Source organism: Aspergillus pseudodeflectus, assembly GCF_044049435.1.
Source record: "Aspergillus pseudodeflectus strain CBS 756.74 chromosome Unknown BJX68scaffold_111, whole genome shotgun sequence".
Classification (NCBI taxonomy): domain Eukaryota; kingdom Fungi; phylum Ascomycota; class Eurotiomycetes; order Eurotiales; family Aspergillaceae; genus Aspergillus; species Aspergillus pseudodeflectus.
Window position 1 is genome coordinate 1 of NW_027263887.1, and position 24,661 is coordinate 24,661.

Genomic DNA, 24,661 nt, shown 5'->3' on the forward strand with positions numbered 1-24,661 from the left:
GACACGGAAACTACATGCCACCACATGCGTGATGAGTATAGTTGGGGGCTCAGTAAACCTGAACCGTGCGCCTTAGACCACTCGGCCACCTTGCCAGCACATGATGCAGGACAATTACCGAAACAGCACCAACAGCAATAACAGCGGTAGTGTACCTAACTGTTTTTTGTGTTTCTAGTGGGGACGGAACTCATCCGAATTTATGTCCGGTTGTCGGCTTCTCTTGCCGTAACCTCGCGGTGTGAGAGTTGGGAAGAGACAAAGGAACTCGTTGAGGCTTTCAGATTTGCTGCAACGGTCACGGTGATATCGACGGATCGAAACGGGCGCAAAAGAGATGGAGAAGCGGCAGACAGGGTTTAACGGGGTCAACATACGTTCGAGGACATGTCCAGTGGCTTTGGCTTGAAAGTGTTTTCCGGGTGCCTGACGGTTGCTTGCGGAAGTCAAGCCACCTCATCAATGATCAATTAATCACTACTACATCATGGTCATCGTGTACATATCTCCTCATGCCCCTCCTCTGTTCCCGTTACCTGCAACCCACCCCCCTGGAATTTCTTACCAGCACCATGCATCACCGCCATCTGCTAATCTCCCTCTTTCAAGCTGGTGCCCTGGCTGCTCCAGCATTTACCGGAGGCCCCGTAGTTGTCGGCCAGAATGGCTACACCAGCGCCCCTACCCACGGTCCTTACACTGGGACTCCAACGACCACCGGGGCCGTCACGGCTCCAGGGACACTGGCCCCCTCCATCGCTCCCCAGCCCCCCAACCCGACTGCCACCTACTACAATGCCGAGGGAGTGCCTCAAGATCCCATGCCAGCGCCCTATGTCCCCGCTGGAGGCCTGGGAACCAACGGCTCCGAGCCTCGCTACATGGTCGAGAGCGACTGGGACTTTGAATCCATCGCCCTCGGCGTCTACCAAGAGTACATTGAGCTGGATCTGTTCCACGATGGCCTCGCCCGCTTCAGTGACGAGGATTTCAGAGCCGCCGGACTCGACCCCGAAATGCGGTCCCTGATCCAATTCTTCGCCGAACAGGAGACCGGCCACGCCACCCTGCTCAGCAACATGCTGGGAGAAGCGGCTCCGAAGCAGTGCGTGTACGACTACCCCTACACGACGGTCCGTGAGTGGCTCGACTTCAACCAGCGCGTCACTCGCTACGGCGAGTCGGGTGTCTGGGGATTCCTTGCACACTTGGACTCTCGCGAGGTCGCGTCGTTGCTCTCACTGTCCATTGCAACCGAGGCCCGCCAGCAGTTTGCCTTCCGCCAAATGGCAGGTCTCGCCCCCATCAACGTCTGGTTCGAGAACGGCTGGCCCCAGTCGTGGCAGTGGACCATGCTCGCGCCCTATATTAGCTACTGCCCCGAGGGCACCACGCGCCTGGCGTGGCAGAACTTTCCGACTCTGCGCATCCTCAACAACCCCAATATCAACCGGATAGTTGCCAACAATACCCAGCAAGATGGAAGCGAGCAAGTTGGCGATCGCATTACTGATCCCTCGCGATTCAATGTCAGTTCCGGCGACAGCTGCATCAGCGCACAGGGAGTCGGGGTAAACTGCAGCCCCGCAATCTCTCGAAACCGCACACAGCCGCTCTCGTATCCTGGAAAGAGGGTCTTGTTCGAGTGGGAGGCACCTGGACAAGCGGTTGGCCCCAACAACTCGTACATCACCTCGACCACCGCGGGCCAGCCCAAGTTTGTGGCGTGGAGTAGCCAGCTAAACCTCACCTACTCGCCATTGACTGTGACAGAGGGAAACAGAGGGTGGACGACACAGCCGGCTGGATTTGTCTATGGGGATGATGGTATAATCAATGGGACAATGGCGGTCATGTTGACCGACACTGATCTGTTTGTGACGCCATTCAACTTGACGCAGCTGAACCCACATATTGTCGCGCTTGGACTGTACCAGGCTGGCTGAGTCGAGATAAAAGTGTTGATAGGTGTAATCAAATAATTTGAGAGGTTGATGATCTGCTTTCCACCCTTCTATTTGTAAGATTGACGGCCAGTTTTCGCGGCGTATATACTCCTCGACTGACGTAATTCGAGTCTCGATATCCATCTGGACAGTGGATGCATCTTATCATCACCTGCGGTACACCCGAATTTCTGCACATACCGAAACGTATTCCTGAGTTCAGGCATGGGAAAGTCAACCGGGCACTGTAAGTTCATCAGGCTTTCTGTGTGGCGTTACTGCAGTTGGTGGCATGACGCGCCAGCTGAACTGTGCTCGGTCGATCCGCCACCACAAGGAACTGCTCACGTATGATACGGATGGTTTCAATGTTGGATTTATCATTCCAGACGTGAGGGTATTTAATCCGATATACAATGCGTGCATCCTCAGTGAAGAGTTTGCGAAGCTATACAAGGTTTCGAGGACAGCTGGGTGTAGAGGCAAAGCGTTGGCAGTGTAGAGTCAGTGGTGTCGCAGACTCTGACAAGCCATGGCTGAAAGTAGGAACCTAATCCGTGCTCGAGAAGACGCCTGATACCCCAATAAACGTAGAAGCAAGAGACGTACTCGTTTGGCGATTAGGGCTGTTTGTAGGTTTCGAGAGACCCCACGGATTTTCCAGCCATCGTTGGTTACTGAGGAGCCCTAAAAGCTTCACCTGAGCAGCATCAAACCGGACATCTATCGGCCAATTCACCATCAACTTTGCCATTTTTACAGGGTGAACTTCTCAGCCGAAACTGGTTAAGCCTTCAGTCGATCCTTGTTTACTTGTATGTGTCAATCTCTAATCCACGGCACACCTAAGGTAGAGTTTACCGCCTATTGCGCTTATGCTTTTAGAAAGACCACTAGACTAGGAATCTTGATCTATCAAATCTAAAGGGCATACTTTCTGCCATGGCGCTACTAATATTGAACATGGATCTATGCTCAAGCCTCGATCCAAGGCCCCTATATATGGATGTTTGTACAGCAGGATTGGACAGAGTATACAATGTTCTATATCTATGAGTACATTTTATCCAATGGGTGCAGCCATCGAACACCAGCTCGGCTGATTAGACCACAATCCTACCGGCAGCGCGGTGATGATGGGAATCAGAGCGACTCGCCGCAGTCTCGATGCGGAAGCCGGCACTCCCTTCAAGGCTTCTCTCCTACCAGAGCGCCAGACCGGCAACCATCGCCGCCGCCACGATACCAGCGAAGACCGGGTTCGAGGTGGTCGTTTCGCCGTTGGCCGCTATCGAGTTACACGAATACGCCCCTGGGCGTGCCCTCTCGACCTCCACGGTCTCGGCTACAATCGGCTCGAATCTGTCGTCGAGCGGACCGCAATCGAGCGGCAGGTCGGAGTGAACCTGCAATTTCTGGAAATCCGTCAGGTTTGGGAGGGAGAGCCTGGGCAGTGCGGATCCACTTGGTCAGTAATCGTCATATGGGTGCTGGGAGTGAATGGACTCACCCTTCGATCGCACCAAAGAAGCCGAGGAAGCTCGGGTCGCGTGCCAAGGGAAGGCTGATATTTAGTAGTGTAGTTAAGGAGATTTTAACGTTTACTATGGTGTTTTGATGGATGCTGTGTAGAAGATGATAGGGTTAGACATTCTCCATATTAAAAAGCATGTACGGGTGGTGGTAGGTACAGACCTTGAGATTGCCCCTTTAACCTCAAATAAGTCCCCAACATGATTCAGCGCAGAAACTTTGAGTGACGCTGGGGATCCAGGTAGCTGGAACTCGGCGAATTGACGGTGGCGAGTTTCGGGGCGGAGTTACTGTTGGAGAGATTAATGGTGAGTCTGTGTAAATGTTGGCACGCCCCTGGCTGTCCTCCCACCAATAAACAAATCTTGGACGAATCCCAAAGAGGGCAGAGCAATATTGAGAGGATCGACGATACTCGGACCAGGCTGTTGGTGGTCTCCCCTGTCGCAGTTGTTGGCAAAGCTGCAGATGGGCAGATGCTCCGCCCTTTCCAGCACTGGCACCTCGACCCTGGAAACAGAAGCATCAGCACTTATTTTTCTCTTGTTTGATCAAGAACTGGTCGGACCTAGAATAGTTCCCTGTGAAGCCCATCATTTCGACCTCTCTCAGGTATCATTAAAGGCTAGATCGCCGATGATCTCCAGGTCCGAGGGCTTGTTCGCATACTTGGGCTAGGCAGGCTAGATGGTGAATTTCATTTAGTTGGCCGCGCACTAGAGTGGCCCGTGAGAAAGAGAGCCTTACGGTACGCAAGGAAAGCAGCCGCAAGAGCCGCACCCACCTTGATGGTTTGGGTGATCCGCATCCTGTTCCGAGAGCCGATCCTTGTGGTGGCATCGATGGCGGAATCCAGAGGAAACTTCAAGGGGAAGATGCCTGGGATCGAAAGTGACGGGCAGCAATTATAGTAATCTCGGTTGGTGGGGGTTAAAGTGACCGAGACCCCCCGAGCGGCTTCGCAATTTTCTGTCTTGGGAGGATAAGCTGAGGGATTGCTAGTAGTTTCTGAGGCTCTTTCAAAGATAGCCAAGTCAATTCAAGTTTTGGTTTGTTGGGTGGCATTCCCAGAATGTCACTTGATACCCGTGAGGAGTTGTGGTTTTCGTACAAGCAAGATAGTTCAGTGATCTAGCTTGAGTGCTAGAAACAAACAATGATATTATGTGCCTATCATATTGCAACATGGTACTTTCAGCAAGGTTTGAGCAGGTTTAAATGTTGTTGTTGATGATTTTGGGCAGTCCAATGGTAATGCCATGTCGTATGATTGATATATTCCACCCATTTTCCTTAACCTATGCTATATCACATGCCTCACCAGCATTGTCATGTTCGAATTAACAGAGTAGAGGACAGTCAGATCATCAGATGGATCTTGCTGAGAAGCCAAGAAAAAAAAAGAAATTGACAAGGGTGGGATTCGAACCCACGCCCCTTTCGAGACACGGATATCCATCTGCGTGGGCATGTGCCCACGTAAGATGAACAAGGTTCAGTATGGCCTGAACCGTGCGCCTTAGACCACTCGGCCACCTTGCCATATCAATGAATGAGCTAATTTTAGAATGCAATAGCAGAATAATCTAGAAAAACCGCAAATTTGCTCATACCTTGATGGTGAGCTCCACCATGTCGAGTTTTCTTCTCAACAGACCTGTGTTTTTTGACCTACCACGCCCTGTCTGATCTAGAGTGTAAATCCAAATGCCCACCTTTTCTGTATGGTAAAACACATACAACTGATCCAAGGTCACCTTTGCTGATGATGGCTTCCGAGTCCCAACAAAGGCCTTGACGGCTGATCACAACAAAGGTCTCAAATGTCTCAAAGGTGCTGACAAAGGCCTAAGAGAATAAACTGCTACAGAGTAATGGAAGGGCTTAAGAGATCAATATATGTTTCTAAACCTTAGGATAGTAGAACCTTGCAGGAGAGGGACACAAAAGCAGGTGGATTAGGAAATTGCGCAATTTTGCGTCGAAAGAAAAAAAATGACAAGGGTGGGATTCGAACCCACGCCCCTTTCGAGACACGGAAACTACATGCCACCACATGCGTGATGAGTATAGTTGGGGGCTCAGTAAACCTGAACCGTGCGCCTTAGACCACTCGGCCACCTTGCCTGTTATGAGAATAAAATGTTTTTTATTTGTTATATAGAAAATTGCAAATGCTGCTAAACAAAATCCAAAGTTATACAAGGATGTTGAGCAGTTTGAACTCATTCCTCATAAACATCAAACTCTAATCTTGCTGGCACTTTCAAATATCGACAACAGGTCGCTAAGAAGTGGGCTAGTCTAGTTTCATGCTTCATCCTTGGAATTATTCAAACTAGGTGCTATAGAATGCTCCCATGCCACGAATATATATATGAACGTGGTGATCCTACCTACCTGTAAGGGATATGTGAATGGTTGATCAGGTATAAGGTCACTACACCAAGAATAATATTCAGTGCAAAACTAGACCTTGCCCTCGAAGGTAGTGGGACCTAGTGTAGATACATAAGCAATCTAAGGGTGGTATGCCAGTGTTATAATGCAGAGTTAATGAAGGAAGCCTTTGCTGGGAGCCGAGGTCCCACCCAGCATTAATAAATCTCGGAAGTAGTGGAGGTCCTAGCACCGCTCTTCGCCTGTTGGTGGCCTGAAGCCTCAGGCTACTCCGTAACACTACTGAGTATTAGCTGTGGTAGGTATCGAATAGCACATTGAAAGTCTGCTTTTGAGTTTAGGGTTAATGCTCAGCTGCCCCAGAAGAACTACCAGAGGTCGAAACTGAGCACTACTAAGTATAGAGCATGAAAATGGAGGGCTGCTGACCGTCCCTAATGCTTCCTCCGGCCTCGGCCGCTTGGCTTGCACTCGGGGCTCCTTCAAAGGTCTCTAGAAGCAGGTCATGGTCGGAAGGAAGGTGGGCATCGGACTGATCAAAAGATGTATATTCAATCACGCCTCGTGAAATCCAGGTCGACTAATCAAGCAAGCAAACGCTGATGCCATGGGCAGCTATATACATTGCTAAAATGCCAGCCTAGACAGGAACAACAATGGGAACGCTGTGTGTGCAGGTCTCGACTCCCTGGGAGTAGGCGCAGGTGTACTCGTCGCTCTCATTGATGGTCACGGATCCTTGTTGAGCCACGGGTCCAGACACCCTCTCAAACTCCAAGGTGAAGCCGCTGATGCTGGGCTGTCCATTTGCGAAGCGGACGAGGTATTGGTCGTTCTCGCATGCGTTCTCGATGGGGAGACCGCCGTTGGGGCCCCTGAAAGAAAACGAGTTAGCGGCGAGAATGGCTGAAAGGGTGAGCTATATTGACTGCAAGACATACCAGATCAATTGACAGTTGGTCGGAGTATCATCCGGGTAGTTGACCGCATCCTCGAGAGTAAAGGAGATGGTCGAGGTGCGCGACTGTGCGGACGCCCGGGCAGTGAAGTCGGTGAGGGTGAGGAAGCCACCGCGGGCAGTCAGAGCCGGGGCTGCAAGAGCCAAGCTGGCTGCGAGGAGGAGAGAGCAAGCAGTAAACTTCATGTTGGGAGTTGGCTGTGCTGGAAATGGATGGGGAGTAATGGAAGTGATGAGCAGACTGCCGGAGAAGGCGCCTATTTATGCAGCAACTTTCTATACGAGCAAACTGAGACACTGCAAGCCAATACGTGGGCCAAGAGAACAGAGTGAAGAGCTGCAGAGTAAAAATAGGCAGAGTTTAAGCAGAGCTGGCCTCGTAAAGCTTTGGCCAATAAGACTCGGGCACGACGATCAGGGCGCACTGCAGGATGAGACATTCGGCCTGTACAACACGATTTTTCGAGGTTAGGCGCACCATCTTTCTTGTTGAATGGACAGCTGACCCTCAGCCCCAGGCAGAGCCTGTGTTCCTGATGCACAGCGGAGAATATATCACTCGCCCGCACAAATCATACGGGTTTGCATACATGCACCTCCTCCACTCCACGTCTGTGATACCTCCCACGCCCTGTCGCACCAAGCACAGGAGCAGGTCTATATAGACTTTGTGGGCCGTGAGGGAGGCTGCAGTCTGGCCACAGTGGTTGCGATGATCAAGGTTGGCCCCGTGCGCCACCAGCATGTGCCCTCTGGACGCAGCAACCACGGCTTGTCCACCATTTCGAGAAGAGAATCTTTGGCAAGATAGTCATCCACTGCACGCAGCACACCTACATTTCCTCCATACGCTGCCCAGGACGTCAGTGTGCTACCGTCAGCATCGCAATGGCTCACATTAGCCCCGTGGCGAAGCAGCTCTCGCACAACATCCGGGAGCCCCGATTCAGCGGCCCAGGTTAAGGCCGTGTGAGCCCGATCATCTTCAGCCGCCCCGTCCAGATCGAGCCTACTGCCATGCATGCAAGCGATTGCCACTTCTGCTGATAGCCCGCAGAAGCAGAGCCCTCCCCTGCTTTGTTCTGCCACTGGGATCGGCTCCAGACTCGAGGAGAAGCTGTGCGACATCGAGCTTTCCCCTTCCAGGGCCATCCTGAACACCGTTGTGCCTGGCCGTAAGCCCCGATCACATGTTATATCCAGCTGTGCGCCTCTTGCCACCAGCAGTCGGACTATTCCGAGCGAATGCTTCAACACGGCGACCATCAGATCAGAGGCGTGTGGCCAAGCCCGTCTCGGTCGTCAACGGAGACCCCATGATTGAGGCAGCAGCCTGACCAAATCTTCTCGGTCGTTCGATATTGCCAACGAGAGGGGATTCTTTAGGTCGCTTGGGGCATTCCGTTCCAGAAGAGCCTTTATGATAGTAGCATCTGCCTGATCCACTGCAAAGCGCAGGAGCGAATCCCGACGATAGTCGACGGCGGCGATGTCGCTGCCCCTGTCAAGCAAGGCCTTCCGAACAGCACACCAGCTGTACTGCGCGGCAAGAGTCAGTGGCGTACAGTAAGACTCGTTCCAAATGCTGATGTCCTTCCACCTTTGTATGGACAGCCTCGACGTAAGGTCGCACCCGCTATACATGGCCAGATGAAGAGCCGAGCATCGATATATCCAGGAAGCGCTGCATAACATCGTGGCGGCCAGACCGGGCAGCCAGAATTGTTTCCATCCCAATCCTTGGATTTCAGGGTGATCTACCTCGTCCAGAATGATTCCAGGCATCTGATTTCTTTTCATTGTTGAAGAGAAGCTCTTCTTGGCAGCTCCCAAGTTGGTTAGACCATGTTTGGTCATTGGATGTGCTTTTGGACCCCACGCCCTGCTTAGCGAGCAGCTGAAGACTGTCAGTTCAGCTCCTGGTCTTTGATCTACTCTAAAGACTTGTCTTTATCGACTCCCAACACCGCCAAGATGCCGCAACCACGTTCCAAGCGGCAGAGAGCGTCTACAAAGCGCTCGCGCACCGGGTGTCGCACCTGCAGAGTCCGCCACATCAAATGCGACGAGTCGCCGACTGCCTGCCACAACTGCACCTCCAACGGCTGGGCCTGCGATGGCTACGAGGTGAATCGCCTCCCGCGACCGACCGAGCTGGTCAAGTCGCGACCCTCGCTGCCACGCCCGCCCGTCGCGTCCGGCTTCCGCTGGGCAAGCACCCCGGACGAGAAACGATGCGTCTCGTTTTTCCTGCATCGGACCATCCCGAGCCTGACCAGCTACTACGACTCGTCGCTGTGGCAAAAGCTGGTGCTGCAGATGTGCTACAGTGAGCCCGCCGTGTACCATGCGGTCGTGGCCCTGAGCGCCATCAACCAGGACCTGGAGAAACACGGCATCCCCATCCCAGGGAGCGAGTCTGGCAGCACGTGGCATGGCTTTGCCTTGGAACAGTGCGGCCGCTCTTTTGGCCTGTTGAGTAGGCGGCATATCCTACAGGATCCTCAATTGCGAGAGGTTCTCCTGGTTTGCTGCCTGTTGTTTGTCATGCTGGAGCTGGCCTGCGGTCGCTTCGACGACGCCACTGCACATTTGCAGAGTGGGCTGGCCATCCTCCAAGAGCTGCGGAATCAGCGTTTACTTCAGGGACTCGCGCTGGTTCCGGTAGAGGAGAGCCTTTTGGAAGCCTTTCTGCACCTGGAGTCGCAAGCCATGCACCACGGCCTCGTACCGTCACCACTGCAGCTGGAGGGATATGGTCCGCAGCTTGGAGAAGAATCGCACGAGTTTCAGACTCTTCGAGATGTCCAGCAAGTCTTGCACCCCCTCACTGATGCCGGCTTTGCTTTTCTCGCCCGGTGCTGGACCGCAACAGACATTGAGATGCCCGAGAGATACGCCGAATTGTATACAGAGCAGCACCGGATCCTCTCTGCGTTGCATCAATTTAGCCTCGATTTCGACCGGTTTCGAATTCAGTATCACCATAAACAGACCCAAAAAGAGCGACGGGGAGCAGACACGGCGTATTTAACCTACCGGAACATGCAATTGGCCTGCAAGACAGCGCTGTATGCAAAGAGCTGTCCCCTCCCAGCGTCCTTTACCGAGGAGTATGTAGAGTTATTATTAGTGACCTTGGACGCGATGGACAAGTTGGAAGAGCGTCCGCTCATGACAGTCGAGAGCGCCATCTGTCCAGCCTTGTTCACCATTGCTGCTCGCTGCCCCGACTACTCGGTGCGATGGAGGGCGATCGAGGCCCTGTGGGCGTGGCCGCACTGTGAGGGATACCTGAACTCGAGGCTGACCGCAGACGTTGCGACCGAGCAGATGAAGCGGGAGATGCGATGCTTATGGACGGAGATGAAGATGACTGGATCCCCGGCGCCACAGGGGTTGTTATTCGAGACACAGGAGGGGGGGACCTCGGTCTGGATCGAGGGGGCCTGGCTTTCGCTAGAGCCCAACCAGGAGCTGGTGAGGTCGCTGGAAAGCGTCCCGTCAGCACCTTCCTGGGCGTGTGTAAAGGCGTCGGGCATTCTTTCTTGATAGATTCCCAATTAGACTGATTATCTGATTGTCTCCGACTGATCTCCGGAGTTACATCATGATGAGCTCTCGGAGACACATGCAGCCTGCCATCTCCGACGGTGGCAGCTCCGATGCGGCATCCCGAGATCTGTACTTAAACCCGTCCGACGTACTCCAGCTGTCCAAAATATCAGACCGAGATGGCCTTCATTCTGCAGTACCGGAACTTGCGTCGCTTTGTCCAGGGCCAGCTCGAGGCAGCCAGCGACCCGAGTGATGGCAAAGACGCCGATTGCTACACTCGGATCCCCGGCATTTCGCTGCAGTTGGATCACGCTGGCCAGGAATACTTTCAGGTCGACTGGGTGACGCCGCACGATCCCTTTTGCCCGCAGCAATGGTCGACCACGCGTCGAGTTCTTGCGACACTGTCCGTCTGCCTCATCGCCCTCGTTACGACCATGGCATCCGCCATCGACGCAGCCGTCATGGTGGAGGCAGCGGCCGAGTTTGGCGTCTCCGAAGTCACCGAGTCGCTGGCCACGGGGCTCTACCTGGTCGGCTTTGGCGTCGGCGCCCTCATCGCCAGCCCCCTTTCCGAGATGATCGGTCGGTATCCCGTCTACCTCGGCGCCCTGACGATATTCGGGGCTTGGATTCTGGGTGCAGCACTGGCTCCGAATATTGGAGCACAGCTGACCTTTCGCTTCCTGGCCGGCCTCGTGGGTTCTGCGCCGCTGACGGTTGCCGGCGGGTCGATTTCCGATGTCTGGAATACGCTCGAAAAGACGTTTGGTTTTCCCGTCTTTGCTATTCCGGGATTCGGGGGGCCGATCTTGGGTATGTATCTCTTTCTGCCTCGTGATGAACAAAACTAAGACACAGTGGTGCAGGCCCCGTCGTCGGCGCGTACATTGGGTACATCCCGCACGTCAGCTGGCGATGGTCCGAGTGGACGATGCTGATTTTCGATGGCCTCGTCATTGCCATCGTGTTTCTTGCGAAACGAGAGACCTTTGCGCCACAGCTTCTGTTCTACAAGGCTCGATTCTTCCGGCAGGAGACCGGCGACCCTCGATTCAAGACCGAGGACGAGGCATCCGGAGACGAAGCGATCTTACCGGTCCTTAAGAAACACTTTTCGCGGCCGTGGATTCTTCTCATGGAGCCGATTGTGATAGCGTTTACCTTTTATCTGACTGTGGTGTACATTGTGCTATTCACCTTCTTGGATGGGTGAGTGCGCCGGTCGCGGTGGCAAGCGAGTTGCTAATTTTGAGACAGATACCCTTTTATCTTTGGCGATACGTACGGCATCAACGATGGGCTGGTCAATATCTGCTTTGTCGGCCTCCTCATCGGCATTCTCCTGGCCATGTTCATGGTCCCGGTCGTCTACCACATCACGGATAACCAGCTCCAGCGAGACGGCGACAATTTGAAGCAGGAATTGCGGCTGTTGTTTGCCTTTTGTGGCGCTCCCCTCTTACCTATCGGGTTGTTTTGGATGGGTTGGACCGCATACGTGAGTAGATATGCAGAGTACATGGGTGGCACTGACGTTTTTCTAGCCAACAATCCCGATCTGGTCTCCCCTCGCGGCGACCATTCTCATCGGGTTCGGAATCATATCTATATTTCTGTCGGCATACATGTACACGATTGACTCGTACGGACAGTACGCGGCGTCGGCGCTCACGTTTATTGCGCTGGTGCGGTACCTGGCCGCGGGTGGAATGACAGTCGTCGGAATCCCCATGTATCATAATCCCGGAGTGCACTGGACCCTGACGGTGCTGGGAATCATCAGTACTCTGGCAGTGCCCATTCCTTATGGGCTGTACAAGTGGGGGCATGTGTTGCGGAAGAGGAGCAGGTGGGCGGTTGACCGGGGGTTGTAGCAACTCTGGAGATCGGAAAGAGGAGCAAGGCATGTGAGCCTGATCAGATTGGAGAAGGATTCGTCTTTGCCCCTGCCAAGTGCAGCGTCTTTGACCTCGTTGGACGAGAATACGACATCATGAATCCTGCTCGTAAAGACCCACTCGAGGCTGGTCATCAACCGATTGTTCAATCGACAGAGAAAGATTTTCGAGTCTTTTGTTCTCTCCCCAGTCTCTCTTTCTGCCTGAAGCGAAAAATGGCGACCCTCAAGCCGTCTGCTACAGCATGATCTTCCATCTCGCACTGGCGCTGCTGCTGACACGGCTTGTAGCTGCAAATGAGTTCCATGTCCCTGATGGCGGCTACGAATTCGTCGCTGGTGAACCGACGACAATCAGCTGGGACCCCACCACTCCCAATGGAACCGTGACTCTGGAACTGCTCTGGGGGAATATACTGGGATCTACCGACTCTGATGAGATCGAGTGTACGTCGCTCTCGCTATCCACAGATTGATTGCAGTCTGACCAACGCAGCAAATGTCCCCAACGATGGAAGCTACACCTGGACCCCTCCGGACGACCTCCCCGATTTTTCAAACTACACGATTTGTCTGACCCCAGACCAGCCGCCGCAAAATTTCGAGTGCATGCCGCGATTCTCGATCGCAGGACTGGGGAACTCGACGGACGAAGAACCTTCCAACACACCCTCTCCGACGGCTTCTGACGGTCCTGAAGAAACTGGTCGCGGCGCAGATGATGGCGTTGACGAAGAATCTGCTGGGGAGAGTGGAGGTCTTTCAGGAGCTGGAAAGGCTGGGATTGGCATTGGCGCTGGGGTGGGCGTTTTGATCCTCATCTTCGCTGGCTTCTACTGCGGTCGCCGGCGAAAGAAATCTCAAAGCGAAAGAACGAACCAGCAGCCTGACATTCTACTGACCTCGACGACACAAACACCGACTGGGCTTGTTTCAACAGGTGTCTCAGCAGCCGAGGCCCCTGCCAGCGGAGGATTGAGTGAGCTTGACACAAAATGGAACGGGACTCCGCAGCTAACTGAGCTGCCTGGTCGTCATATCCGCGAGATGGGCAATACCGCACCAGGGTATGGATCCGCAGAGTTACCAGGTCGTGGGCTTCAAGAGCTTGATGGATACGGACGGAATGATTCGAGAGAGGCCGTTGAGCTGCCGACTATTGAGCATAAGTTTGTGTGATGATGATCTAGATCGATGCTAGTATTCGACGTGAAGATAGTTTGGCATCGATCAGTATCGCTATCGTAAACTTATCCCAGCACATCCAACGCCCTCCGCTGGTGCATCCGCAAAAGGTCCAACCCGTGCTGCCCCAGTCAAGCCTCTCTCGTCGGACCTTCGTGTACCATGGGCCTCTCATTTAGCAAACCTCCACTCCGTCACATTCCCACTAATCGCTTCCGCCTCATCTAACTGCTTATTCTTCCTCGTGCACCACCACCTCGCTGCGAGACAGAAAATTGCCGTCAACCCACAGCCAGCGATGATGATCCCACCTCCAGTCTGATACCGGGGCTCCTGCGAGCGGAGGAAGAAGTAGGGGGTGAACCAGTGCGAGACGGAGGAGACACAGTTGGCGATGGCGATTAGGGCGGCGCGTTTTGTGCGGGGGCGCGGGACAACGGTTGTTTCCCAGGAGATTTGGATCTATAATATTGGTGTTAGTTGATGGTGACGGTGATAAGAGTATGAAGAGAAAGCATACATTGAGACCGACGAATGGACCCGTGCAGAGTAAGATGAGACTAAAGTATCGGGCGCCGACGTTGAGAGTTGAGATCATGAGAACTGCACCGCCCAGTGCAACGAGAATTGGTACGATGATGTGCCAACAGTGCTCGCCGAGTCGTCCAGAGGACCACGATATGACGAGTGTGGCAAAGTACGCAATCACATATGGAGGAGCTTGAACGAGGTAGGTGATGACTTCGGAGAAGCCCAGCGTTTGGACGATCTCACACAGTTAGCCAAGTTTGAACGCATTAGAGACAGGAGGCATACCGATGGGAAGAAGTCCTTGAACGACTGGCCGATGATCAGAGAAAAGTGGATCGCAGCGAAGAACCAGGTAAACGGGTCCTTGGCTGCCAGAATAACGCCTCCCCAGTAGTCGCCCTCTCCTTCGGAGCCTTCCATGATGCCACCGGCAGAAACAGCTTGACGGTACTGAGCCATGGCAGCTTCCTCCTCGTTGAACCAGCGGCTGCTGGTGTTGTCCGGGAAATTGGGAATGAACCGATAGGCGACAAGAGCCACCGTCACACTGACAATGCCCTCGAGGAGGATGAACCACTGCCAGGCTCGGAGATTTGCGATCCCGTCCATGTTGGTCAGGATGCCCGCTGCGAGAAGGCCAGAAAAGACATTGGAAATGATGTTTCCTGCGTGCCAGATGCCCATCCGGAGAGGGGACTCTTGTCGTGTGTACCAGGACGAGGTGAGCAGGGAGACGGCGGGGACAAAGGGACCCTCGGTGACGCCGACGAGAAAGCGGCACAAGCAGAACCCCCAGCCGGTAGTGAGGGCAGGCATGCAAATGGTGACTGCGGACCAGGCCAGCATGATGCTGGGCATCAGGACGCTGGGTTTGCCCTTGGCGATAAAGACGTTGGCGGGTACTTGGGAGATAATGTAGCCGACGTAGAAGAGCGAGATTCCTGCAGACCAGGTCGTGTCGTCCATACCTAGATCTTCCTGCATCCCGGCAAGACGCGCGTTGGAGACGTTGATACGATCCAGATAGCTATCAAGACAGGCGGTTAGCAGGTCGATCAGATGGGAGAGAGAGTCTACCCACCTCATGAGCAGCATCATCGTGACACATGGCAAGAACCACCAGTCCAGCTTCCGCAGGACAGCCTTGTTGAGTTTCTCCAATTCCTCGGGCGTCTTATCCTGGAGAATGGGAAACAAAGCAAGGAGTCTGTCGGCCTCGGAGACCTCTTCCAAGGCCTCGAGGGTGGCTTTGGCGTCGCCGTCGTCGGAGGGGGGTTTGCGATCAGTGGAAGTCATGTTGTTGGCAGATTTGCGCGAGAGCAGTGTCTTGCCGTTGTTATCCTAGCGAAAAAGGGAGCGTCCTTTATACAACACGCCCAGCAATAACCAGTGGAGCTTTTCCGTGCCCAGCCCCGGACTGTCCACGACTTGTTCTGTGGCTGCCAGCTTCCCCAGGAAACGCTCAACGACCCTTGAGGGTCCGAGCTACAAAGGTTCAATGAGCAGCGAACAGACCAAGGCGGGAAAAATCCGCCGGGGGAACCCTGGGGATGCCAAAATCAGGGTCCGACTTGGCCTCCGACTTGGCCGGAAAATGTCCGCCGCCCAAGATTTCCCCACGGGGCTGTCGTGGGTGGGGAATCGTGGCATGACTCGATCCCGCCTGGCAGATGCCATAAGTGAGCACATTGGCCGGTTGGAATAGCCAAAGTTCTTACGGCCTGCCACAATGAGTAATGCCGGGCCCATGAATGAACACAGACACTCAAATCTGCGACCGACCGTCGATGGTTCCGCGCGAATCAAGTCAAGCCCTGAAAGTCCCAAAACCATTTACAAGACTCGGCGGACGTTGATCTCGTCGAAGAATAGGTCAAACTCGGAGAAAGTGCGCAGGGCTGGAGCATCCTTTTGAAGCTGTCTTTGACAGATGGTTTGGCGTCACTGCCCGATGATGGCATTCGTCGACGACATCAGAGCTGGTCGGGGGTCGAGGCCTCGGCCGCCACGTTGTCAGCTGTCAAATGCGTGGAATCCAGTCTGAGGGCTGGAGTGAATAGGACTGATTCATTCTCTCTGCGATTGAATGCAAACTACGTGAAGTTGTGAGATCCTGGACTGTCTGAAATCGCCATAGCCTCATCCTTCGGGCTAACAATGCCTCAATTATGCTCGCAACCACCTTATGTATGGGCCGCAGCTGTCACACGATTATATATATACATGATGAGTTGGTAACGCTGATAAAGAGCAAGATGCAAAGAATGGGGAGCCATGTGGAGGCCGCTAGGAAAGCAAAGTAAAAAACAAAGACTTTTCATAGAAACAGGCCAAGCTCAGCTCGAATGTTCCGAGAGGAGAGCGTAAGCCTCTGTATTCCCTTCCTTGACAGCCACCTCTAGAGGCGTATGCCCCCGAGCGTCCCTGGCGCGAGTATCGATGTCTGCCCGCGATAATAACAGCTTGACTATCGTGTTGTGTCCGCCCGCAACAGCCAACTGCAGCGCCGTCCGAGCGTATCCCAAGCTTCGCGGCAATTCCGGCTGTGGCAGGGAGTCTGAATGGATCTTGGAGTTGATATCCAGCTCGGGGAATGCTAACAACGACTCCACGACGGCTTGATGTCCCTCTCGCGCGGCACAGGAGAGGGCGGACATGCCGAGGAGATTTTTCCCGTTGATTTCAATGTCTTTGTGCGATAATAACAAGTCGACGATTCGAGCATACCCTTGGAGAGCAGCCCATATTAATGCAGTATTTCGGTTGTTGCATTTGTGCATGTCGTTGATGTCGAGGTCATGGCGGTCGAGCAGGAGACGGACCATGCGCTCGTCGCCATTTCGTACGGCGCAGATGATGGGAGTCTGGTAGTCGTAGATGAAGTAGTCTTCGGTTTTTTCCTTGGTAAAGACCATGGCGTGGAAATTGACGTCGATATCCTCCTGTTGTAAGAGGAGACTGGCGACCCCATGATGGCCATTCTTTGCAGCCAATAACAAGGGAGTCTGCTTAAGCGCGTTGGTGGCCCGAACATCGGCGCCGTAACGTAAGGCGATGACGGCGGTTTCTTCGACCCCCTTATCTCCAGCCCATAGCAGAGCGGCACTGCCGCCCGTTCGGGCGTCTTGGCGGTAGAGATAAGGGTTCAGCAGGCCATACAGCTCGTGGTTGGCTCTGGCAAGCGCACTGGTGTCCTTTGCGGAGGGCAGAGCCTCAGCGATCAGCCACAGCAGTTCGTTTGGAAGCGCGAGAAGAGGCATCTTGAAGGTATTCTGGTTTCTATTGTTCGACAGACCCTACAACAGGCGGTGCAACGGGCCCCCTTTTCTATGACTGCGTGATTTTGGTCAGCGCGCGGGGTAAGGCTTGGCCAGGGCAGTCACACGCTGCGTTTACATAAAAAGAATGCCCCTTTGGGCGCGTCACTGGCTCGACTCGCTCCAGTCGAACTTGTGATTGACCCGAATCTGCATCGCAACCGTCTCTTGTGACCCGCTGGTTTTTGCGCTGGCGGTCTCGTCGCGCCTTTCTCCCCCTACGTCAGTCGTGAGCAAAATCTCGTCTTCCCCGGGCCGGAAATGGCCCCTTTTCAACGGTCCAGACCGGTACGCTGAGCGATTTGCGGATGCCGTCATGCTCCCCCCGGCAGTGGGACTCGTCGAGTCATTACCTCGAATCTTCTGGGACGAGCCAGTCAGCCCTCGCAGCGCTGGAATGTGTCGCAGCAGAGGCCGCAGGGTTGGCAGGCAGGCACTGACGATGCCAATGCACGGTTCGACGTTGCTCCAGATCATTGCGTCACCAATGACCCAGGTGATGTCCACCGACGATTTCATTTTCGTAATGGTGTAAATCCGGACAATGGTTGCGACGCACACGCTGAATAATAATAGATTGTGAGACACCGCCACTTGCCAAGTTCTCGTTGCCAGGGACCGGAACTTACAAGCCTCCCAGCAGGAAAATCCCGCTGATCGCCCATTTCTGCGACCGGGGCATTTGCAGTCGCCAGACAATTGGCATCGGCAGACAGAGAATAATCACATCGGTAAACAGGTTGGCGACTCCGTTCCAGAGATAGAAAAGGTACAGGTTGATCCGACAGTAGCCGCCGCTCAGGGGATCTACCCACTGCGTCCAAAAGTACGAGGTCGGCACGCATGCGAGCGAAATAGCGGTGGACACGGAGATTGTATACCCAATGGAGAGAAAAGCGCACAGGTACAGGGTCCAGGTGAGTCGGAAGATGCGGTGGTAGAGGAGGAGAACCGATAGTTTGACCATGGGGACGGTCGTCGCATAGAGGATCACATAGGCAAAGATGATCTACACACAGGGGCTGTGAGCGGGCAAGTCCACGAGATGGACGAGGCCTACCTTCATGCTCATAATCACATTCTCCGGCTCGACGACCCAGATATGCTTGCCAATGCCATACTTTCCACCCAGGATGCAGCAGATGCCCGTCCCGTAGGCAAACGCCTGCCCGCCTTTTGTTAGCCGGTGATAGCCGAGAATCTGGGGTAGCAACTTGTACCAGCGCCACCAAAAGCGACCAGTCGTCGTATGCCAGGACAGCACTCTCTTTCGCAGTCCGCGCCCAGAATCGTAGGCACACAAAGACTGTGGCAATGGCCATGACGGCCGCCACAGTACCATTGTTCTGAGCGATGCGGTTGGAGCTCAAGTCGAGACCCTCTGGAGGTGGGCCAATAACGAGGTCGAGGCTTGACATGTTGAGCTGGAAGCGACCATCAGCGAGAGAAACAGAAATCTACAAAAAAGAGGCTGAAAACGAGATATATAGTCGCTTATTATCCTATTCGAGTTTGACTACGAGAAACATCTTCCTTCAGGGAGTGCAGGGAATGCCCTCACACCACCAGCCGTCAAACGCTGAATCCCTCAGCAGTACCTGTGGCAGCCCGGGGCCCCGTTTTTCCAGGGGATTTCATCTCGGTTATCTTTTCCAGGCTCTCTCAACCCGCGGGAGCAATTTCATTGTTTGACTACATTCAGGATAGCGCTTGCCAACTCGTTACCGCCGTGGAGACCTCCCCACCATCCAGTTCCACCCATTCCTGTTCTGTACGTTGTGCAAGTCTCTAAAAGAGTCACAAAGTCAGAGACACCAAATCAGTGCCTTGGAATAGCTCGCTTAGATTGAAGGAATTGGCCAGGGGTAAACGCCCTCGGCCCGAGCGACGATCAAGAAACAAATGGCCACATGGTCAATCTAATAAACTTCGCCACGCGTTCCAGAATTCTGGACCTCGTGTCGGCCCTGACAGAAACCAGTTTAGTCTACTCGGTAATGACTCTGGTAATAATAGCCCTGACGCTCAGGCCTCCCTTGTCAGGCCATGGAGTGCCAAAGTCCCGCGCCAGCTCAATGTTGGCCTTGGGTGTTTCGTGCAGCTCCATGTCGAAGCGTCGTACCATTGTGGCAATCACAAGGAAGAGCTCTGCATATGCGAGGCTGGACTTGTTTAGTAGAGGAACGCCACAGGCACAGGAGTTCAAACTCACTTTAACCCAACGCACATGCGGGTTCCCTTGGAAAAGTTGACCAGGTACTTGTCCAGGCGAGCGCCTTTGGCGGCAGCCCGGCTCCATCTCTCTGGGTCAAACACTTCGGGGTTGGGGAAGATGTCGGGGTGCATTAGTATGTGGCAGTGTGTTTCGCTCACGGGTGTCTACCAAGGTTAGTTACTGCCATCTATTCCACAGTATGTCACCTACCCCCGGTGGAATCGTAATGCCCTTGTAAACCAAAGCCTCGGTGGGAGCAACCCGAGCCGATCGATTGGCAATACCGGTGGAGAGCCGCAGAGACTCGCTGACGACACCAGACTGTCACAGTGTCAGATGAGCATTGACGCGAGAGGAGATACTCACCAGATAAGGCAGCCGCTCCAGCTCATTCCACCTCGGTCGCGATTCCGGAGAAGGCATCACTGTCTTCAATTCGGTCCGCAGCTTTTCCCGGATATCATCCCTTGAGTATATGTGCCATGCGCCGACTGCAAGAGTTCGCGCCGTCGTCTCGGTTCCTCCGATAATCAACGCAAATCCCTCGTTCATCAGCCGCTCCGGCGACCGCATATGTTGGGGCATCGTCGTCGCTGCCAGGCTGTTGATGAGGTTGTCGCCCTTTTTCCCGCTGGACCCGTCGGCACTCTTCAAGGCCGCGACAGCCCGATCGTAGAGGTCTCTCTTCTGACTCGCCAAGGCAAAGGCCGGCGGATTCAGCTTTTCCAGCCATCCGATCGGAGTCGCATTCAGGATGGTCTGAAGGACCGGGAAGAAATACAGCAGATGCGCCGACCTGAAAAGACCATTGATCCCGTCTCTTACGCCAGCGTTGAATCCCTCCTTGTCCAGACTGCATGGGTTGAAGCTATACACGTATTCGTAGATGGTATCCGATGTCAACGCGGCGAATCCGGCATCGAGACTGACGACGCTGTGCGACTTGTAGGCTTCGACAAGGTAGAAGAAGAACTTGTCGATGTTCTTCCAAATTAGTCCCTCTGTGTTCTCAATCGCGCGCTTGGAGAAGAACTTGTCGACGGGCGCTCTGCGCTCGCGGTGGCTTTCTGCATCGACGCTGCCGAACCCTGAGCCTGGCAGGTCAAATTGCGCGACCAATACGGGGTCCTTTTCTCGTTTCCGCGCACTCGAGGCGTAGATCTCCTCGTAGTAGTCTGGGTCGAGAATGTGCACTTCGCGGGGGTTGATGCGGATAATGGGCCCTACACCGATGGAGTCAACTGTGGCTCACAATTGTGCCTGGAGAAGGTATATGAACCGTAGACTTGGTGCAGTCGTTTAACCTCCCAGATGAACATCCCACCCCGGATGATATTATGGTAGAACTCGTAGCCGTGGGTGATGGCCGCAAGCTTGGGCCCAGGAATGTGGCTGAGAGGATGGAAGTACAGCCGGTAAATGCTCACGACCGCACAATAGGCGATCAGTCCCAGTCCAAAAACCACAAGTAGGGCCATTTTGAGTAGGATGAGAGGGGCAAAGTCCTTTGGCTGCTAGGAAGTTGCAGACGAGGGCGCAAAGCTATAAAAGAGCTCGTCACATGTGAATGTGCATCAGTTGTAACGTCCTTGCCACGATTGGACGCGACTACAGGAGAAAGAGATGGCCGTTAGCGAGATAATCTAGGCCCTCGGAAATAATGGTCTCCACTGGGGTTCGGCCCGCTTGAGAAAACCGTTTAAACTGAAACGCCCAAGGATTGCGACCACAGGCACAAGACGCGGAAAAGATATACGCGAGCTGCATGACTTGAGAAGACGAGGCAGCAGGGCCAGAGACTCATGCTTTGTTGAATCGCTAGGGCAGTAACGGCTTGAGATCAGTACGCCGACCAGCGGGCTGTGGAGGATCTTGCGGGGCGAAGCTGTTGAACGGGGTGGGTGGGACTTTGGAGACGACACCATCTTTGCGGTAAATATATACATCCGCATTGGCTGCGGACTGTGTTTTATGCTGCGAGGAGCGACGGCAATAGGTATAAGATAATAGCCCGGACTTTGCTAACACTCATACACAAGTTCATGACGACTACCTCCCACACTCCCTATCAAGCCATTTTCAAGAACGAGTCCTTGCCGAGTCCCATGCCTGGGCCGTGGCGATAACCAAGTGGTATGCCACGCAATACGGAGTACAATGATTGCGCCACATGGGGCTTTGCCGCTCGGAGTTTCCGGGTATTTATTTCCACGTCATTATTGAGTGATACCGAATGTTTCAAAGCAATTCCCGAGCACTATATCCTTCTGACTATTATGTATACTTGACGTGTATCCAAGCTACTCAACCTCCCTCGCATATCTCCAAATCCTCGACCCTGTTCAGGGTACTCTGTTCTGAATGCATGTCGCTACATCCTCTCAGCTCACCCTCACGTTGTTTTCCTCACCTGAACCCTCATCGCCCTCAACCTGCTGTTCCTTGCGACGCCGGTGCAACAGCGTATCGACAAAGCGCGCAATTGCAAGCGATAGACCGACCGAGAGCACGCTGCACGCGACGCTGAAACCGCGCCGGTAGAGTGGCTTGTCGTCCTTGCGGAAGATCTGGGCTCCGTAGATACCGGCAATGTTGGCGTTCATGATGACACTGTGTGAAAAGCCCTTGGTTAGCACACGTTGACACCTAGGAGCAGGTGGTTCTTACCCGGCCATGGCGAGGGCGCGCTGCTCCGAGTCTTGGCAAGTGAGCGACAGCCATGCGATGTTGAGTGGATGCGAGAATGTTCCAAAAACCTGCGTCCAGACGACGCCAAAGTAGCGGACACCACGGAGATTGACGTCTGTAAAGGTGCGGTTGAAGATGTAACCGAGCAGATGGCAGAAGAACCCGAGGATGACAGTTTCACCGCGACGGTTGCTACCGAGTCAAGAGGGTCAGCAAGCACTGCGTGTATGACGAGTGGGTTGGGCAACTTACTAGCGATCCGAGAACCAACTGAACGTAAACGAGACCGGGACCTGCAGGAACAAACCGACAGCCGCCAAAGCGTTACTGGACAGAGGGCCGAAACCAAAACTGGTGACAATCGACGGGGCGTATGTGTCAAAGGCACGTTGAGGGCCGTTGTTGCACAGTGTGATCAAGAAGTGAACCCAGATGCGCCAGTCCAGGAACTATGCACAGGAATAGTGAGCGAATGGGATGAGTCCAAGGCCGGCAAATGGAAAACTTACTGCTCGCTTGAACGCGGCCAATGGGATCTTTCTCCTCTTCTTGCCCTTCATCGGGTCGTCGAGCAGGACTCGGGTCTGGAGAATGTGCAGCTCCCGCTCCGTGAACCAGTTGACCTTGGGCAGGAAAGTACTGTGCGGGTTTCGGAACGAGTCGAGCAGGAAGAAGCCAAAGATGAAACCGGAAAAGACGGTAAAGACTCCCATGAGGGCGAATAGCCAGAACCAGCCTGGCCGATCACCCACACCACGCATGTGCAGGATGCCGTAGGCGAGCAGCTTTGCCGACGCCTGACCGAGCTGGTTGCCAAAGTAAAAGACCATGACCCGCTTGGCAGTCTCGCGACGAGTGTACCAGGTCGAGAGCGTCCACAAGCCGCCGGGAATGAAACCAGATTCAGTGATTCCCAGGAGAAAGCGGGTGGCGATAAAGGCACCGTATCCGTGTTGGAATGCCTGGAAGGTGCTGACGATACCGAACAGGAAGAGCTGCAGGGTGAGCCACTTGCCCGGACCCACGCGGTAGAGAATCATGTTGGAAGGGATCTCGGTTAGCACGATACCGAGCGACAGCATCTGCTGGCCGACGTTGAACTGGTCCTGGTCGATGCCGACATCTTCCTGGAACCTGTCGGTGATGGCATTGGCCATGTTACCGCGGTCGAGCTCTGCATTTCAGGTCAGACCAACGTCTAGGACAGAAAAAGGAGGACTTACGCAGGCAGAAAAACCCAAGGGTGAGGATGGGCATGATCATAAGATCGAGTCTGCACATCACACGCTTAGTGGTTGCTCATGGTCCAAGGGTTACACACGCTGCACTCACTTGCGCTTGGCCTTTTTCTCCTCCTCGACCGTCCAGTCCACCTCGTGGTGTAGGGCGATTTCATCCTCGTACTTGTCCTGGATCTCCGGGCTGGGGCCCGTCTTGAGGTCGGCCATGCTGTCTGGTGACGATGTTTGCCTTGATGAAAGGAGTAGATGACGGCTTCTGGACCCTGGACAAGGACCCGATCTCTGGCTTGGAGGCAAGTATTTAAAACCGAGTGCGGATGGCATCATGGTGGTGGTATCCCGTGCCCAGGCAGAGCGAGGATGGCGTGCTTGCTGGATCTGCCGCTTGAAAAGCCCAAATCATCTTGGGCGGGAGGCTTGGCAGGCAGCGCCGAGCCCTCAAAAGCCATGGCGGAAGGCCAGACTTGCTGGATAAGAGCTCGTGGCTTGGGCGGGAGTCTTGGCCTGTCAGCCGCCATTTGATAATGCTTCGCCATCGCGCCTCTGCATTGCACCATCGGCAGCTTGTTGGGAGTCTTCCGCAGAGCTGACCACGTTCGGGCGCTGCAAAGGCAGGCCAATGCTGCGCAACGTGGGATGCTCTTTGTGCTGCCCGCCAGTCGCTTTTAATTTCTCCGAGGCGCGCAACAAGACACATTCGCTGGGGGATCTGCCAAGCATACGCAAAGGGTTTACGCACGCGATCTCCCTCACATTCCTCGCCGCGCTGTACGTAAAAGCTGTTGTTGAGAAGGATCTGGAGGCTTCAGCCCCGAATTACGAACCCCCAACGTGGTTGCCACAGCGAGTGCCTCGCCGGTCGAAATCACCAACTTTCCGCGAGAGACGCCTTTGCCAACGAGATATTGTCCTGCAAACCTTAACCCTCTCTCGACCAAGCGGATGGCGACTTACGCCACGCATATGGCGTTTGCGCCGGACAAGAGAGCTTCATTCTTCTTTCACAGGTGCCCAGTCGCAGGCTTGATCTGAAGGATTGCCCAGGGATGTTGATTGGCTCGCAGGCCCACCTGACCTGATGCAGGGTGCGAAGCTGCCGTCTGGGCTCGGAAAAAGGGAGGAGGAGGGGCATATATTCGACTCGGATGGGTGCTGCTCGGCTGGATGTCTCAAGTTCGAGAATGAAAAC

At 54.2% G+C, this 24,661-nt stretch overlaps 12 protein-coding genes and 2 non-coding genes across 14 annotated transcripts; 4 read left to right on the forward strand and 10 right to left on the reverse strand.

Annotated features, from left to right (window-relative positions):
* Positions 1-140: 140 nt before the first annotated feature.
* BJX68DRAFT_250477 (ferritin-like domain-containing protein) lies at positions 141-2,191 on the forward strand. The gene has a single exon (XM_071042259.1). It carries the CDS (start codon positions 513-515, stop codon positions 1,944-1,946), a length of 1,434 nt encoding a protein of 477 aa, XP_070892164.1. The 5' UTR covers positions 141-512; the 3' UTR covers positions 1,947-2,191.
* A 957-nt stretch (positions 2,192-3,148) lies between these two features.
* Positions 3,149-3,598, reverse strand: BJX68DRAFT_273410 (uncharacterized protein; the record flags this gene model as incomplete). Its single annotated transcript, XM_071047456.1, has 3 exons — positions 3,149-3,392; positions 3,457-3,510; positions 3,552-3,598. 3 exons carry the CDS (start codon positions 3,596-3,598, stop codon positions 3,149-3,151), a joined length of 345 nt encoding a protein of 114 aa, XP_070892165.1.
* Positions 3,599-4,887: 1,289 nt separating this feature from the next.
* BJX68DRAFT_t160 lies at positions 4,888-5,021 on the reverse strand. Its single transcript has one exon. It is a non-coding gene; the product is annotated as a tRNA-Leu (tRNA).
* A 454-nt stretch (positions 5,022-5,475) lies between these two features.
* On the reverse strand, positions 5,476-5,606 carry BJX68DRAFT_t159. Its single transcript has one exon. It is a non-coding gene; the product is annotated as a tRNA-Leu (tRNA).
* Positions 5,607-5,972: 366 nt separating this feature from the next.
* On the reverse strand, positions 5,973-7,122 carry BJX68DRAFT_250480 (uncharacterized protein). The gene is made up of 2 exons (XM_071042260.1): positions 6,821-7,122; positions 5,973-6,754 (listed from the first exon to the last, which is right to left on the reverse strand). Exons 1-2 carry the CDS (start codon positions 7,021-7,023, stop codon positions 6,520-6,522), a joined length of 438 nt encoding a protein of 145 aa, XP_070892166.1. The 5' UTR covers positions 7,024-7,122; the 3' UTR covers positions 5,973-6,519.
* Positions 7,123-7,487: 365 nt separating this feature from the next.
* Positions 7,488-8,179, reverse strand: BJX68DRAFT_250482 (ankyrin repeat domain-containing protein). The gene has a single exon (XM_071042261.1). The coding sequence runs from the start codon at positions 8,101-8,103 to the stop codon at positions 7,495-7,497; it is 609 nt and encodes a 202-aa protein (XP_070892167.1). The 5' UTR covers positions 8,104-8,179; the 3' UTR covers positions 7,488-7,494.
* A 367-nt stretch (positions 8,180-8,546) lies between these two features.
* On the forward strand, positions 8,547-11,130 carry BJX68DRAFT_250483 (Zn(II)2Cys6 transcription factor). Its single transcript, XM_071042262.1, has one exon. It carries the CDS (start codon positions 8,812-8,814, stop codon positions 10,387-10,389), a length of 1,578 nt encoding a protein of 525 aa, XP_070892168.1. The 5' UTR covers positions 8,547-8,811; the 3' UTR covers positions 10,390-11,130.
* On the forward strand, positions 10,481-12,632 carry BJX68DRAFT_274464 (MFS transporter). The gene is made up of 4 exons (XM_071047673.1): positions 10,481-11,211; positions 11,265-11,607; positions 11,656-11,896; positions 11,943-12,632. The coding sequence occupies exons 1-4, from the start codon at positions 10,572-10,574 to the stop codon at positions 12,270-12,272; spliced, it is 1,554 nt and encodes a 517-aa protein (XP_070892169.1). The 5' UTR covers positions 10,481-10,571; the 3' UTR covers positions 12,273-12,632.
* On the forward strand, positions 12,424-13,757 carry BJX68DRAFT_34554 (GPI anchored serine-threonine rich family protein). Its single transcript, XM_071049006.1, has 2 exons — positions 12,424-12,742; positions 12,792-13,757. Exons 1-2 carry the CDS (start codon positions 12,541-12,543, stop codon positions 13,472-13,474), a joined length of 885 nt encoding a protein of 294 aa, XP_070892170.1. The 5' UTR covers positions 12,424-12,540; the 3' UTR covers positions 13,475-13,757.
* On the reverse strand, positions 13,652-15,650 carry BJX68DRAFT_274472 (major facilitator superfamily domain-containing protein; the record flags this gene model as incomplete). The annotated part of the gene is made up of 4 exons (XM_071047674.1): positions 15,093-15,650; positions 14,297-15,038; positions 14,001-14,249; positions 13,652-13,942 (listed from the first exon to the last, which is right to left on the reverse strand). Exons 1-4 carry the CDS (start codon positions 15,305-15,307, stop codon positions 13,652-13,654), a joined length of 1,497 nt encoding a protein of 498 aa, XP_070892171.1. The 5' UTR covers positions 15,308-15,650.
* A 458-nt stretch (positions 15,651-16,108) lies between these two features.
* BJX68DRAFT_34578 (ankyrin repeat domain-containing protein) lies at positions 16,109-17,352 on the reverse strand. Its single transcript, XM_071049007.1, has one exon. It carries the CDS (start codon positions 17,269-17,271, stop codon positions 16,348-16,350), a length of 924 nt encoding a protein of 307 aa, XP_070892172.1. The 5' UTR covers positions 17,272-17,352; the 3' UTR covers positions 16,109-16,347.
* Positions 17,353-17,433: 81 nt separating this feature from the next.
* Positions 17,434-18,746, reverse strand: BJX68DRAFT_259839 (putative integral membrane protein Pth11-like; the record flags this gene model as incomplete). The annotated part of the gene is made up of 4 exons (XM_071043774.1): positions 17,434-17,890; positions 17,958-18,337; positions 18,389-18,493; positions 18,549-18,746. The coding sequence occupies 4 exons, from the start codon at positions 18,744-18,746 to the stop codon at positions 17,434-17,436; spliced, it is 1,140 nt and encodes a 379-aa protein (XP_070892173.1).
* A 569-nt stretch (positions 18,747-19,315) lies between these two features.
* BJX68DRAFT_273417 (cytochrome P450) lies at positions 19,316-21,021 on the reverse strand (the record flags this gene model as incomplete). The annotated part of the gene is made up of 5 exons (XM_071047457.1): positions 19,316-19,490; positions 19,541-19,707; positions 19,754-19,864; positions 19,910-20,766; positions 20,823-21,021. 5 exons carry the CDS (start codon positions 21,019-21,021, stop codon positions 19,316-19,318), a joined length of 1,509 nt encoding a protein of 502 aa, XP_070892174.1.
* A 903-nt stretch (positions 21,022-21,924) lies between these two features.
* BJX68DRAFT_274483 (major facilitator superfamily domain-containing protein) lies at positions 21,925-23,730 on the reverse strand (the record flags this gene model as incomplete). The annotated part of the gene is made up of 6 exons (XM_071047675.1): positions 23,564-23,730; positions 23,455-23,504; positions 22,741-23,405; positions 22,484-22,680; positions 22,211-22,423; positions 21,925-22,153 (listed from the first exon to the last, which is right to left on the reverse strand). The coding sequence occupies exons 1-6, from the start codon at positions 23,677-23,679 to the stop codon at positions 21,925-21,927; spliced, it is 1,470 nt and encodes a 489-aa protein (XP_070892175.1). The 5' UTR covers positions 23,680-23,730.
* Positions 23,731-24,661: the final 931 nt, after the last annotated feature.